Here is a 17,209-nt window from a genome sequence, read left to right on the forward strand (position 1 = left end):
GCAGAGAGATTTCTAGCACTACATTCCTGTCTCTTTCTACCTGTGTGCTTGTACTGATAGAAGAGGGGAGGGGTGTCTGGCCTTCAAGTAATCTGGTAAATAAGCAAAGGGCAGAATTTTTCACCTCTGGAGTTTGGACTGTCCCCTAAGCCCCAATAGGTGTTGGCATTGTCTGTCACTATGAAAAAAATCTCCCTCTGCTCTTCGTTGTTGGTTATTTTTACTTGCTTTGTATAGGTATAAATTTATCTATTTGAAAAATTATTTGTAGATTGAGACTTCAGTTTAACTTATTTATTCTATAAATTGGAGCCCTCTGTTCTATTTTATTATTCCTTTGACTTTATTTTTATTGACATATAGTAATTATACACATGGATAAGATGCACTGTGATGCTTTTCACTTGTGAACGACAGTATGCTTTGATCAAATACAGCCTTTCTCATTTACCCTCCCCCAATTTTTCTGAAACTCCTACCTGTTCTCTAACCACATAACATAAACTTTAGCTTTCAGAATCATGTGTAAGGATTTTAGCTCTCTTTGTTTTTACTTCAAAATCAAAGATATTTGGATCCCAGGATGAGGAAGAATGGCAGTAGCTACAAAGGATGCAATGTACGGAATAGTTATCCTTTGTAGCTGTTGCCATTCTTCTTCATTCCCATCATTCCTCACACCCTGATGTTACCCACATGACATTCTTTTCCTTGCTTGCTTTCAAATCCAAATCCTGGCGCAAGAGACGGCTCTTTGCACATAACTTGAGTTTGGTGGTCTATGTGTCCAGTGAGCACTTTTTTCTCCCTGAGAATTTTTTTTTAACTTTTATTTCGAGACAAAGTCTCACTAAGTTATCCACTCTGTATCTCAAGATGACATTGAATTTGCTGCCCTCTTCCTTCAGCTGCCCAAGCAGTTAGAATACAGTCCTGTGCCATACATAGCTGTACGTACCTAATCAAAGAATATACAAGGCAGTGAGGTTTCATGTAAGATAAAATATCAATATTTTGGCTTATACAATTGGGTGGTATTTTGTTCATCACAGTGTTGGCAATTACCACTTTATTTACTTCTAACCCATTTTTATCACCCTGAAGGGAAACTTCATATCCATTGAGAGATGAATATTTCACTTATCCCCACATTCTGGACTTCTGGAAAACCCCACTTTGGTATCTGTTTTCATAGATTCACCTATTTTGGATATTATAATTATTGCAGAAACCGTATGTTTTTGTATCTTATCTTATGTCTGATGTAATGTGATGTGTCTTATGCTTTCCTAGATTTTAAGTGAGAGAGCAATACTGTATTTGGAGAACTTTCAATATTTGCTTATGTAATATGTCATGCCCCTGAAAATCTGAAGATCACTTAGCAGTATCTCAGTAGCGAATTATGGTAATTTACTGAAAATCTCTTTTGATTGATACTCACCAAGTGGTATGTTCAACTTTCTTTGGTGCTGTATTTTAATGGACAGTTTCATCTAATATTTGCTCAGTGGTTCCATAAAATAGAGAACATTCAGGATATGTAGGCTGAGGGCGTCACACAGTGAGAGGTAGAACGCTTGCCTAGAGTACATGAGCCCATGAGTTTAATCTCTAGCACTGTAAAAATAGTACCTTTCTTTCTTTCTTTCTTTCTTTCTTTCTTTCTTTCTTTCCATCTACTCATCTATCAGGCCTCTATCTCTGTATCTATATGAAAATTTATCTTACTTATATTTTTAACTCTATAGATAATTTCACTTAATAAACTGTCATAAAAAATAAATTTTATTTTTAAAAGGCTGCGACTTCATCATAGGAAAAATCAGTTGCTTAAATCAGGAAATATACAGAGTGATTATTGCATGAAAAACTATTTTATTTATCATTATCATGGGTATTACTTCTTCTTAGCGTGTATTGGTTGGAAGTGGCAGGTGTTCTTCAGAATGATGAGATGATATCTTTAAGGAAAGGCCAAACAGGCAATGTATGAGAAGGACAATATGGAATGTGCAAAATGTTCTGATGGCTTTTGAACTCCTAGGACACAATATTCACCTGGTGAAGAGACCTGCATCTGGAAAGGGCCCTCAGATTGCCAAAATTCTTTCCATTTTTCCTTTGTCAAGGAGTAATTTGCCTTTGTTTCAATGTTCCACATGTATAAGTACCTATTAAAAGTAATCATATCTTCAGTTGTCTAGTAACTGTTTGCCTTTAATGGCTAAGTGCACTTATTTCAATAAATCAGGACCACTAAAGTCTGTACTTTTGAAGTAAATGTATGTGATCTTAATGGACACAGAGTTTTTGCCTTTTCATCATCTAGTGTTCACCTTTGGCAACACTTTTATTCATCTATAAGACAACTCGTTTTTCAAATGCAGATGCTTTATTTGATTAAATTATCCCTTATTTGTCTCAACTAAATAGGAAAAATATAGTAGAGACTCAGACATTTAATTTTACCTTTACAGAATGCTTTCATCCATATCAGTGATTCTAAACATGGAAAATTTTGCTTTCAAAGATGTTTACCAATATTTAAAAACATATTTTCTCATTGCTATTGGAGGAGAGGTCTTTCCTGGTACCTGGGGATATCTTACTCAATTGTATTACTATAGCAAAATGCCACAAATGGGTTGTTTACTTAGTATTTATTTCTTTATTATTTATGTTGACAGTCAGTGCTCTATCACTGAATTTTCTCCATGTCCTAGCAAATGGATAATGTATAAAGGACAGAAGTCAGTTTCTCACACTCTAGAAGTTGAAACGTCAAGAAGTAAGCAAAGAACTGGCAGGCTCAATGTTTGGTAAGGACCTTTTTGCAGCATTGTCATGTGGCAAGAATGATGAAAGCTGTGCCCTCACTTGGTGGAAGGCAGCATCAAAAAGGAGCAAAGTCTGGGAAATTTCTTTTTTATAAGGCTTTCATTTTATTCATATACATAAAGCTCTTATGACTCAAATTCTAAAGGTCCCAACTCTTAATATCATTGCATTGGAGAGTACATTGCAATATGAATTTGAAGGATGATGCACCAAAAGTTAGATGCCCAGGATGCTGATAAATATTCTATAATGCAGAGAACAGACCCCTCTATAACAAAGAATCACCGTTTTCAAATGTGAGTTGTGCCTAGGTTATGAAATCCTGACCTACTCTTTAGCAATTTTAGAATTTAAGCCTCAGCCTTTCTTAGTCCCAGATGGCACTGAATGACTTAAGCTTTAATGCTTTTCAAGTCAGAGTTATGCTCTTGATGTTAATACTTTGATTTGAAAACACTGAAGCCCTAGACTTTGAATTGTTTTTGTTTTTTGTTTTGTTTTGTTTTGCTTTGCTTTGCTTTTTGTACCTCGGGAAATGTAACACTTGTATACTAGTCAGATGTTTCTCAAAATACAATTCGTAGGCCCTCTGACTGTAGCAGCCTGAGCTCTTTTCAGAGACCCTTAGTGAGGTACAGCTGGGATCCTTTTTTTTTTTTTTTTTTTTTGGTTTTTCGAGACAGGGTTTCTCTGTGTAGCCTTGGCCATCCTGGACTCACTTTGTAGACCAGGCTGGCCTCGAGCTCACAGTGATCCGCCTACAGCTGCGATTCTTGAATTCATTGTATAAAAGAATCTCAGGATAAGTCAGTACGAAGCAGCATTGAAGTTTACTAAGAAGAGATTCCCACACTGATTTAAACACAGAGAGTAAAAGAGCAGTGCTCAGAGAAGGAGAAGAGATACCCAAGCATGGATTTCTTAAGATTCACATTTAAGTGTCTTTACAATAATGATACATGCAATCTTGGTTGTTTCTGAAGCAACCCCTCAAATGAGTTTTGAGGACGTCAAATGAACCATAGGGTTGTCTCAAGGTGCACTGGTTAGGATTGCAACTGATAAGATTTAAACCTCTGTACACATAGATTGCACAAGGGGGTTAAGGTTTGTTTTTGCTGGAGACAAAGTTTAGTCTTGTTTGTGAAATTCCCAGAAAACTGCACGTTCACACCTGGAAAAAGAGTAAGGCCACTCTCAAAGGTCGTATGCTTTAGGCTTAAGTATTCACTAATATTTCAACAGTCTTGTTTAAAATCTCTACGAACGGGGTCTTATCTCTGTGTCAGCAGTCTTCATAGCAAATGTTGTCAGTTGTGTGGAAATTTCTGACTCTTGGTTGTTGAGAAACTTCAAGCCAATTTTTGAGTTAAAGGCTGTTTTCTCCTTTATGTTTATTTAATTACACCGTCCCCACTTAATATTCTGCTGCAAGGAATACTCTGAAGAGATATAAATTAAGCGGAAAATGTAAATCATCACATCAGGTTTCCTGGAGTGTCACATTGACTTGATTATTTAATTGAACTCAGTTCCTTGAAAAAGCTGTATCTGTATTGAAAAGTATGTAGACTGATTAGAACTTCATTATTTGTGAAGACTTGGAATGTAGCAGACCAGGAACCAAAATTATCTTTATTCCCCTTAATAGTCATTTGTCACCCACCTCTGTGTCTGACCTAACATTTTTTGGACTATCAAATCATATGTTAACTTTGCACACCACTCATTTCCAGCAACTTAAAAGGTAAAAATGGTGTCAGATAACACCTAAAACTTATAGCAGAGATTTCTCAACTTTGTTGTAATGTGCCTACCTGATGTCTTTACTAATGCCTTTAGTAAATGTTTTGAATTGTGACTATCTTTTGTTCCATGACTCTAATATGCCATGTAATCACTTTGACAGGAGATCATTTCATTCACGGCAACCTGAACCCTTGTTCCCAGGCCGCAGTAACTCACATTTGGTGGCTCAGAATTTTAAAAAAAAGTCTTATCCCTTTTGAAGTAAGGGATGTCCTTTGCATAGCTCCTCCTGCTGCTCCTGCTCCTGCTCCTCCTGCTCCTCCTCCTCCTCCTCCTCCTCCTCCTCCTCCTCCTCCTCCTCCTCCTCTTCTTCTTCTTCTTCTTCTTCTTCTTCTTCTTCTTCTTCTTCTTCTTCTTCTTCATGTTGAAGTGAAAGACAGAATCGGCTTTTGTAGAATCTTTGACTACTATGGCTTGTCCTTGTCAGTTTGAAGAAACTGACCTTTGTAATGGTTCTTCCTGTCCAGTTTTTTGCCCAGATGAATACATTTGTCTTTCTGTCTTTTGCTCTCTCCCTGTGGAGCTTCATCTTCCTTCCATATTGTGATGGTGCATGTGTATGGTCAACTGGGCAGGATCTGGGATCACCAGGTCCCAAGTACCCATCACTATCTTGGGTGGGATTATTTAGCCCTGGATGTGCATGTGAGTGACTTTGTTGGTTAGACTGATTGATGTAGAAAGACTTACACTACGACTAGGGAGGACCACTGCCTAGGTTTGAATTCTAGAGTGCTTTAAAAAGGAGAAAGGCAACTAGGCAGCAGATTCGATCACTCTGTTCATGACTGTGAGTGCAATGTGACTAGACATTTTAATGTCCTATTACCAATACATTTATTCAGCACATTTAGAAACTACCAAACTCTGCCACCACCACACAAAGGGCTGGGACTTGGCAAGTCTTCACAGAGACAGGGCTCTTTGGGTAGCTCCCTATATCTATAGAATTATTTTTAATTTTTAAAGTTTTTTAAAGTTTCTTACATTTATGTATTTATTGTGAAGTGGACAGAGTGCATGCATGTAGAGGTCAAAAGACAGCTTGCAGGAATTGGTTTTCTCCTTCGACCATGTAAGTTCTGGTGATTGAACTGAGGCCATCAGGCTGAGTAGTGAAAACTTCTGTGTGCTGAGCTAGTTCACCAGATCTATTGAAGGAATTCTGACTTTAGCACATCTCTTTTTCTGTATCTTATGATGTAGTACCTGAACATATTCTGTTATTTATAACTGCCAGTTTGAGTTCTATGTGTTGATTTCTTCTATTAAACCACGACAAAATATCTTTTTTTGGTTATACCAACCAGACCAAACACAGAACACAAGGCTATATTTGCATTTGAGATCAGTGACAATCTGTTTTAGTAAAGCATGGGACACATTCATAATGAGGTTGTCATTCCTCACTTGTATTTCAAATTTAACTGGACAGCTTGTATTTTTATTTGATACATTTCATAACCATTTCCAAGACAAACATTCTTAATATTTTTCCTATATCTGCAAGGACATGTGACCAAAGGTTGGATGTGCAGCCACTATCTAAAACAGGCATCAGTTGTCTTATTCCTTTGAGGTAGTTGGAAATTGAAAATATTCTCCCTTTCAAGAGAGGGACAGTGAATAATTTGTTCTAGTTCATGCTCACATTATATAGTTAAATCAACTGTAAGTTGAAGGAAGGAGGCTTTTAGGGGATAGCATTTCCAACAGGGCTTACATAGTACCACATTAGAAGAAAAGATAATTCAGACCCCAGAGTTTTAAAAATTCTTGTTCCCAGAAGGATACTGTGGGTGAAAGTTTCTCTTTCAGTCCCCTACATTGCAAACCTGAGTTTTACATGGGGCATTAGTATTGTGTAGTGGAGATATGGAATAACAACTTATTCCAACCTCAATTATTTGCACAAATAATCAACATTTAACCTCAGACAGTTCTCATCTTGCCCTATGCTACGTTGAACATCATCCTATTTATTCAGCGAGTATTATGACCTGGAATCCTAGGAGCTGCCCTTAGATCTCAGCACCAGTGAAACAACATTTCAATGTTTTCTTACCTGGTTTTCAGAGTGCAGAATGCTACCAGACATTCAAAGAAGAGTTCCTGTTAATACTCCTCAAATTATTCCACAAAAATAGAAACAGAAGGAGCATTAATCAATTCGTTATTTGAGACCACAGTTACCCTGAGAGCCAAATCACTTAACTACCCAATGAAGAAAGACTAAGCTTCATATGGCAACACAAAAGCAAGGCTTGCTAAAACAATCCTGAATAATAAAATAACAGCTAGGGATATGACCATTCCCAGTTTCACATTGTACTACAAAGCTTTGGTAATATAAACAGCATGATATTGGCATAAAAACAGACACACTGGTAAATGTAATCAAACTGAAGACCCAGATGTAAACAGATATAAACTGTTCAGCCAGTTTTGTTTTATCTCCTTCCAACATTATTCTGTCCTATAGGATTTTAAAGCAAATCTTAAATGTTGTGTCATTTTACCATCAAATGCTTCAGTATGCATCTCTATGGGCATTTTTATATAAATCACTAAAGCCTTGTGATTTATATGACAATAAACTCATTGCTTGATATTAGCTGATAGCCAACCTGCATTTGGATTTCTCCATTTATTTTCCCAAATGGCATGATAATCAGAGTTCAAACATGTTAAGCCTTAGAATACTAGTTTTACTAGCATATGTTATTTACACAAAATAATGGATTTTATTCTGACATTTTCAAGGTTCCCCCTCTTGCCCTTCTCCCACTACTGCAAATTCCATTCTTTTTTTCAAGTAGGCCTCCTTCCTGTTTCATGGTGTGTGGGTGTGGGTGGGTGTGCACACCTGTGTGCCTGTGTGCCTGTGTGTCTCACTGTGTTTCACTTGGCTGTTTATTGATACATATGTGCCCTCAGGAGCAACACCAGTGAAGAAAAAACCCTCTCCCTGTATCAACCAGGTTGGGCCTGTGTATAAGTCTTAAAGTAATCACAGGTACTTTGCTTTCAGATATACAACCACCATGTCATACTTGGAAGCCAGCATTTCATACCTCTTCTACTATCTTCCATTAGCTTCTTACATTCTTTATACCATTTCTTCTGTGATATTCCTAGACCTTGGTGCAGGTCTCATTTGTCACTGGGTATTCAGCAGTCACTTATCTTTTCATTTATTCTCAGCCTTTTGACCAGTTATGAGCCTCTGAGGTCACTGACCACTAAGACAGAGGCTTCTCTGACCACACCTGAGAGCAGCATTATGCTATGGACATACTCATAGTTACTTAGACAGACACATCATATCCATTTACCAAAACAAGAGCAGTAGCTCTCTCCATCAACTTACCTCCTTAGTCATAGGCTTTTGACCAGGTTTATAGTACCACGAGAGAATCTTCAGAATCTTAGTAGGATAATAAGTATATCATATATCATACATGGCCAGATACCTATGGGCAAGAGGCTATAAGGAACTTTCTTTCTGTTTTGCTCTCTATTTCCCTCCATTCTTTTCTTCTCCTTTTACTTCTTTTTGCTCTGTGTTTTGAGACAAGATTTTACTCTGTAACTCAGATTGTTGAACTCATAATCCTCATGCGCCAGCTTTCTAAGTGCTAGGATTAGAAACATGAGTGGTCACATCTGCCTTATATAATTTCCTTTCTAAATACTAACATTTATTTTTAAATTAACAAATAATAACAAACACACACATAACCATTATTTGTTATAATTATATCAGAGAACAATCTGATGTGTTTGTTTGGCTTGGTTTTGAATTTTTTAGAGACAAAATTTCTTTATACAATCTAGGCTGATCTCAAATTATTCCTCTGTTTGTTTCTTAAGTGCTGGAGTCACAGGTGTGCCTCACCATGTGTAGTTTAATGTGATGTTTTGGTGTATGTATATATTGGAGAATAAGTACCTTACTCTAATTAACATGCTCATTATCTCATTAGCTTATCTACTTTGTGATGATAATGTTAAAATAGAGTATGCTGGCAATTTTCAAAGCTATATGCAGCAAACTATGGCAGTAAATATTTACAAACTCAATATCTGGTAGGGAGATAACAACCGAAATGTGTAAGGAACTCATATAACTCTATAGTAGAAAAATAGGCAAAGCCTTAATGTACATTTTTCTAAAGAAAATATACCAATGAGCAATAAACACACACAAAAATGTGTACAGTACCACCAATTATCAGAGAAATGCACAGCAAAGCTACAATGATATATCATCTTATACAACTGGCTATTAGTTAAAAGGGAATGAAATGAGTATGTCAAACTGGTATCAGTACTCATGTGTTTCTTGTAGCACTCTTTACACTAGCCAGTTATGGACTGTCCATCAATTCATGAATGGGTAGAGAAGATACGATGTATATAGACAATAGAATACTATTCAGTCACAAAAAGAAGAAAATCCTGCCATTTGTGACAATGGGAATAAAACTGTTGAGCATTATACTACATATGTGGAAGGAGCTGGACAGTGAAAAACAAACATTATATGATCCCATATATATGTGGAACCTAATAACAAATTCCATTCCATCTCTAGAAACAAAGACTAGAATGGCAATTCCCAAGAATGAGGAGTGGGGATGTAGATGGTGGGCAAATGATATATTCATATAAGATGAATAGTTTTAGGTAAATAATGTTAAGATAAATGAAATTGTAAGATGAATAACATCTGGGCATCTAAGGCACAGTATGGTGAGCATAGTGAATGATACTGTGTTGTTACTGAGTTTGAATGTTCTGAACAGGTGTGCATGCACCCATACACTCACAATTATGGTAAGTTCATGCTGTCTAATGTGTTAATTAAATTGTGATGGTTATATCACAATATATACATCAGTCCTCATCACATCTTTGAATACTTTGAATATATACAATTTAATTTGTCAATTACACACATACACACACACACACACAGAGAGAGAGAGAGAGAGAGAGAGAGAGAGAGAGAGAGAGAGAGAGAGAGAGAGAGAGAGAGAGAGAGAGAGAGAGAGAGTCTTAGTTTGGGTTTCTGTTGCTGCTGTGATGAAAAACCATGACCACCAAGCAAGTTGAGGAGGAAAGGGTTTATTTGTCTTACACTTCCACACCGCAGTTTATCATTAAAGGAAATCAGGACAGGAACTAAAACAGGACAGGATCATGGAGTGAGGAGTGATACAGAGGTCCATTTGTTGAAGAGGTGTGTGTGTGTGCAAGTAAGGGACCTTGGCTGCCAAGTGAAATATTAGAAGAGGGTGGTATGCATAACACAAAGCCAGATGGAGAGTTCTAGGTGGATAGACTTTTGGCTGGATTCTTCAAAAGTGCTCATCTAATGCTGTCTTCTGAACATAGTGTGCCTGATGCAATTATGGGCTCCCTGCAACTGGCAGATGTGGAGCATGCTCTAGTGGATTGCCCTGCACTCATGAACAAAAGACAGCACTGTGCACTATTTGGACTCACACGTTTATAAAAACAAAGAAGGAATGAAGTTGGAAGAAGGATATTTTAGGCATAAAGTTGGGAGAAAGATGTTGTGGGGGGCTCTGGATGGAGTGGAAGGAAAGAGTAGGGGTGAATCTGATCAAAATGTATTGTGTACATGTATGGAACTCTCAAATATTACACAAATAAATAAATATAACATGCTCACTCACTGAGCTTCTATCTATGGCTATTTAATAATTCGCCCTTCTCCTCTGTGCTCTATACAGGTTTGCCATGCCATCTGTTCTGATATTGCTCTATTTCTGATCTCCAAGTCTTATCTATAGAAATATTTTTATCTCCAAAAATTCAAGCGACACCACATGCTGGTGAGGATGTGGGGAGAAAGGAACACTCCGTCATTGCTGGTGGGAATGCAAACTAGTACAGCCACTTTGGAAATCTATCTGGTGCTATCTCAGAAAAATGGGAATAGGGCTTCCTCAAGACCCAGCTATTCCACTCCTTGGAATATACCCAGAAGATGCTCCAGCACACAACAAGAAAATTTGCTCAACCATGTTCATAGCAGCCTTATTCATAATAGCCAGAACATGGAAACAGCCTAAGTGTCCCTCAGTAGAAGAATGGATAAAGAAACTGTGGCACTCACATTTGACCATGTCCCCTGGAGGGGGAGACCTGGTGGCACTCAGAGGAAGGACAGCAAGTAGCCAAGAAGAGACTTGATACCCTATGAGAATATACAGGGGGACGTAATCCACCTCAGGAACAGTCATAGGGGAGGGGAATAATGGGAAAATGGGGGGGGGAGGAATGGGAGGATACAAGGGATGGGATAAACATTGAGATGTAACAAGAATTAATTAATAATAAAAAAAAAGAAACTGTGGCACATATACACTATGGAATACTACTCAGCTATTAAAAACAAGGAATTCCTGAAATTTGTGGATAAATGGATTGAGCTAGAAATGATCATAATGAGTGAGTTAACCCAGAAGCAGAAAGACTCCCATGGTATATACTCACTTATATCTGCATACTAGCCTAAGGGGCATGTCCCATGAAAGCCTTCACTTACCAGGAAACTGAGACAGAGGGGAGGACATCCTATTGGGACTCTAGATGAAAGAAGCATGGGAGAATAACAAAGTAGAAGGATCCAGAGGGTCCTAGAAACCTACAAGTAGAACATTATGATAGGCAGATTTGGGCCCAGGGGTCCCGCTCAAACTAAGGCACCAGCCAAGGACAATACAGGCGGTAAACTTTAAACCCCTACCCAGATCTAGCCAATGGTCAGAACATTCTCCACAGTTGAGTGGAGAGTGGGGTATGACTTTCTCACGTACTCTGGTGCCTCATATTTGACCATGTCCCGTGGAGGGGGAGACCTGGTGGCACTCAGAGGAAGGACAGCAGGTAGCCAAGAAGAGACTTGATACCCTATGAGCATATACAGGGGGAGGTAATCTCCCTCAGGAACAGACATAGGGGAGGGGAATAATGGGAAAATGGGAGGGAGGGAAGAATGGGAGGATACAAGGGATGGGATAACCATTGAGATGTAACAAGAATAAATAAAAAAAAGACATTGACAATAAAAAAGGAAATATTTTTATCTCAATATTGGCCATTGTTTTTAAAAAAGCAAATATTCACTTTATATAATGATCAGCTGTCTCTTACAAAGCATATGAGATCTTAGTTTTCTTCTTATTCTCTATAACGTATCAGAGGCTGCCTTCTGTTTTTCTGAAGCTTTGTAGCAGCTTGGTGTCTCTGCCCAACTCCATACACTCTGAGACTGGCATTTCTGTGAGGTGTCACTGAGTTCATATGTCGTGCCTATGCTATGGAAAAGAGGTTGAAGGGAAAGAGCTATGCTTGTGCTCCTCCGATAGAAAAAGGCATGTCTCAGTAAGTTTGTTCAATGCATGTGCAAAGCTTTGGGCCTTGACATTAAGTCACCTGTCTTGTTCCTTACTGACACTGCTTTCACCCAGTTCTTCACAAGTTCTGGCCTGTTAGAAGTCTTACCTTCAGCTTTTTGTTTGTTTATTCACTTGCTTGCTTGTTTGTTTGCATTTTGATAAAGAGTCTCATGTGACCATGTTGGCCTTGAATTCCTGTTCCCTTGGCCACTCCCTCCTAAATTCTGGGCTTACAGGCCTCTGCCCAAACTCCTTTGTCATCTTAACCCAGTCTATGGACTTTTGAGTAAGATTTAGATTCTTGAGCTCTTCCAATTTATGGGCTCCATGAATACAGCATCCCACCCCATAAACAACCCTCGGATTCCAAACAATACTCAGATAAGCATCCACACTGAGGACAGATAGTCTATTGCATGCCCCACAGGTCTCACAACACTTTCAACTGAACATTATTAAAGAAAGAGCTGTCCAGGCTGGCTCCTTTCATCATTTTACCCTTCAATACATGTTTGAAAAAAAGATTAGCATAGTTGTTGGGGGGGAGAACTGGTAAGCTCTAAAGAATCTCATTTTAAAATGAATTTCCTTTCCCCTGTCAAGCTTCCAGCATTGAAAAAAAGGGCAAAATGTACTACTTAGATAGTATCTGGTGCACTGTGTTCTACACAGCCTGCCTCTTTATTGAAACCTCCTGTGGCACAAGAGATTCACCGAAATACCCCTTAATGAAAAGCTAGCCAGCAAGAAAGAAGTAATAACGACATTTTATCTCTTTGGCAGTCTTCTAATGAAAAAGAAATGAAAGCAAACCATGCTCATTTTAATTGATGAAAGAAACATGGATTTCATAAAGTTGAAAAGGCAAATAAATCCTGCTAGGGGCAAACAGCACCCCTGTGCATGGCTTTGTGAGAGGTGTCAAGCATTGCTCAGATGGGACATAAATTAGCTTCCTGGTAATTATCCACTTTTATATGTAGTCTTCCTAGGATTAGCATCATTTTTAATTTATGATGCCATATTTCTAATGAGGGACACAATGTCTGATACCAGTTTGCTGCTCAATAAATTATTCTTTAATGGATGAATAAAAGATAACAACACATCTTCTTCTGCAGGGATTTATTATCTAGCTGGGGACAGAAGACAGGAATACACAAAGAAAAAATGATGCTCCCTATCATGTATTCCCTGTTAAATCACTCACTGACATGTTATTAATTTTAGGCTATTTGGGATAATCTTAAAGGCAGTGAGAATGGGCTCTGCTTCAGCCTGTGTTCATGTCTTCCAATGCTCCGGCGTTAGGCTTGCCTTCCAATTTAGAATCATTATTCACTCTGCTGGGCACACTTACTCTCACTAGTTGAATTCATCCCAGTAGAAATGCCATTTCCTCCTGGAGGGCTTCCATGATTATCTGGCTAGATTATGGTTCCTTGATACATGCCCTAAGTTGACACTGGGGATTGCATTTGTGATCACTCTTCCTGACTCGCTTTCCAGATGAACTGTGAGCCCCATGAAGGTAAGGGGAAGCTTGGATCTGGTTTTCTTCCCTAGAGCTCAGCGTAGCAGGTATTCAGTATAATAAATATGCATGGTATTGGTTTGGTTTCTGTTGCTATGACAAAATAATTGAAGTTGAAAACTTTGGAGTGCTATGCTTCTGTTCAAGATCGCAGAACCTGACACCCTCAGAAGAGCTGCCAAACTGAAAAGAACCAAAAGCAAACCTTTACTTTGCTTCGCTTTTAGTTCTTAAGGGCAACTTTTTTTGCGGGTCAGATGGAATATTTTCCCTGTTTTGCCTGCATCGCCTCAAGCTTAAGAATGTATAATATACCGAGAAGAGACTTGATACCCTATGAGCATCTACAGGGGGAGGTAATCCCCCTCAGGAACAGTCATAGGGGAGGGGAATAATGGGAAAGGGGAGGGAGAGAAGAATGAGAGGATACAAGGGATGGAATAACCATTGAGATGTAACAAGAATAAATTAATTTTAAAAATTCTGTTAAAAAAACAAACAAACAAACAAAAAAAGAATGTATAATCTTGTTGAACGACTCCTGCATTTGCAAAGGCCATAGTCCTCAGATACTCATCCCAAGACCACTTTAAAAATAACTCACCATGTTGCACAGGGAAGGCCCAAATCCCACTTGCCTATCCAAGGCTTTCCCCTCCCATCGTCAACTTTCTGGATGCCAGACTTCAAAGCTTATACTACACATGCACTGGGTTGAAGTATTTCCCTTGTAGTAGTGGGGGATTTAGGGCTTGGGTAGGAAAGGGCTCTACCACTGAGCTTCTGAAGATAACCTTTTCTATCCCTTGTAAAAGTGGGGAAAATTGGGTTTCTTTAGGCTAGGAGCCTCATCACAATGTTAGAGCAGCCTTTTGCAGTTAACTAAAAAATGGCATGGTGTGCGTGCATGTGCACGTGCATGCGTGTGTGTGTGTGTGTGTAGAAGCAGATGGTTGAAATGGAGATGAATAGGACTGGCAATGATAATTCTGTTTGGTTGATCAAGGTGAGCCTTGGACTCTTCCTTGTTTTTATTGTAAAAAGGCGTATATGGATCACACATAGCTATGGGGCATGGTGTAGTTTTAATTTTTTTGTGTGTTTATGGATGTTTTGCCTGCATGGATGAATGCAATGTGCAAGCCTGGTGCCCACTGGAGACCAGAAGAGGGCATGGGATCCTCAGGATTGGAATTACAGATGGCTGTGAGGTATTGGCTATTGAACACTGGTGCCCTACTAGGGCTGTTTCTTGAGCCACCGAGGTGACATTTTAATACACAGTTCTTCTTTATACCATATTACTTAGTACTTTGTCTCCTTTTCGTCTTGTGTAAAATGGGTCATTGTGAAATTGAACGGGAATCTTGCCCAATGAGTTTAACGCAGTCCCTGGTGCTTGAAAGGTTCTTAATCTCTGATTTTCCACCTTCCAGCTCCTCAGCTGCACAGAGCGATCACGAGATCACGAGGCAGATTGGAAAATACTTTGCAGAAAGCAGCAGGGTGTTGACCTAGGGGGAGGGAGGTTAAAGTTCCAGGTCATGCTCTCAGCTAGGGTGTCAGCTCTCCTCCGGCCTGGGCTGTCAGGCAGGGGGCGGGAGCGGGGCTGAGCGCTCCACCCGGCTTGTGTGCGTCGGCAGCGGGGCGGGCGGGGCTCAAAGTCCAGGCGCCCGCCAGCTTATAGCCGCTCTGCCAAGGCGCTAGTGTGAGGGGACAGTGCGCAGCACGGGCGCAGGCAGAGGTCCAGACACACTAGCAGCCAACGCGGGCGGGCGGCTTGGAACCTGAGGAGCACCATGAGCAACAAATGCGATGTGATCGTGGTGGGGGGCGGCATCTCAGGTCAGTCGCCACTGTGAGCTCCACTATGTTCTCAAAGAAGTGGCTCAAGAGAGGCCAGCAAGGTGAAGGGGCTGGGGCTGATTCCAGAATCCGAATTGTCGGAGTAACCAAGGCTGTCTCTTTGGGTCAGAATTGAGCTACTTACTGTCTAGCCGTGTTCTTTGAGGGGGAGGGGTTTAGTGAGTCCCTGGCCACAAATGGGAGACTGGAAGCATGTTGAGGGTTTGGAACTAGACTTTGAACTCTTCCTCCAAGAGCATTGCTAGGCTTGCTGGAATTTTCCAAATGAGGGGAAAGGGGACTGGAAGGCTGGAGACATTTGCTGGGATTGGGAAGCCTGTAACGGTCAATAATTGGTTCCAGAATGATCTAGACACCGTACTCACTCAGAACAGTCAACTAACGTGTTATCATATTGGCATTAAGCAAAAGGCCTAGAACAAAAAAAGGGATTAGGTCCCGGCAATCAATTGCCGAAGACCTTTCAGACTGCCAGGCATTCTCTATGGCCCCCTGATTACCATGAATCCAATAGAGCCAACAGTGTCTTCTTGGTAAATTCTTCTTTTAGCCTCTCTCACTGTGGCATTCTCTCCTTGAGTATCATAGAGTGACCAAACTGCTACCTAGGCTCTCAGGTCCAGCCCATATTTGGTAAGAATGGAGACAAAGACTGCCCCTCCACGGGAAAACTATGGACACAGCAATGGCAAGAAACACAGAAGTGAGTAATGGGGGACCCCTGTGAGGAATGGGACTCTAAGGTAAGCCAGATAGACTCCATGGCACAGGGCAAGGGAGACTAAGCAATGCTCTCCTCCTGGCCAGCTTAACTGAGATACCTAGACTCTAAGAGGATGCTGTGATTGGAACAGTCACAAAGATACTATCAGAATCTGTAGACAAATTGTTTAAAGACTTGTCTTCATTTGATCTTAAATGACCATATGGAGCAAGGCCTGGCCTTTCTCCTGTCATGAGGCCAGTAGAAAATGACCTAACTCTCCAGGAAAAGAGAAAGATCACAGGCATTGGATGTTGGGTGCCAGTCTTGCTTCTGTGTTTTCATAGCAGCCATCTTCACCTTTGGGCCAGAGCTTCAGCTAATACCTCTGTGTAGCCAGCCATGGTGAGCTTACCCATAGCAGGCAAGCAGCCTGGTACTGCAGATGCATCGATGTGTGAGCACAGTGTCCTGAAATGGCAAGGCTGGGCACAAATTAAGCTTTCATGGCAATACTTTTAGCATCTTTTCTCTAAGAGAAGCTCTGACTTAAAAGCATTCCCACCTGGGGGTGGGGACTTCAGACACTATCTTGCTCAACACTCTTATCCTGTGGGAAACGGACCCTTCTCTTTCCAGGCCACTAATTAAGGTCCATTACTTTCCCAAAGAGTCTTCATGGGCTTTCTACTTTTTTCCATTATTTGGGCTTTTCTCGTTGATGTTTCAAATCTTCAATAGTATGCTTGTATTTTTTGTTCAAGGAGCAGAACCCAGAGCCTTACCACACCAAGCAAGGCGTCTGCTGCTCAGCTATATCCCCAGTAGTTCCAAACCTTCAAACTCACTGAAGTCATTCATGTTAGAAGAGGTATAATATAAAGGTTTAACTGTTTTTTATAAAACATAATGAAACTGTATTAACTCTGATCAAAACAAGGAGATGAGGACGAGACCTCTTTTTGTCTGGAATTTTGTGTGGAATGGTCATTGTTCTAATGAAAGCAAGGGGTTCAAGGCTCA

The 17,209-nt window shown here is 39.9% G+C and overlaps 1 protein-coding gene across 1 annotated transcript in view; it reads left to right on the forward strand.

Annotated features, from left to right (window-relative positions):
* Positions 1-15,292: 15,292 nt before the first annotated feature.
* The window catches only part of Maob (monoamine oxidase B), a 97,390-nt gene continuing 95,473 nt past the window's right edge, over positions 15,293-17,209 (forward strand). Inside the window, exon 1 of the mRNA XM_051140885.1 lies at positions 15,293-15,462. Coding sequence (XP_050996842.1) covers positions 15,417-15,462 — 46 coding nt within the window. The 5' untranslated portion in view covers positions 15,293-15,416. The remainder of the gene's footprint in view (positions 15,463-17,209) is intronic.

This window comes from Acomys russatus, chromosome X, assembly GCF_903995435.1.
Source record: "Acomys russatus chromosome X, mAcoRus1.1, whole genome shotgun sequence".
NCBI lineage: Eukaryota > Metazoa > Chordata > Mammalia > Rodentia > Muridae > Acomys > Acomys russatus.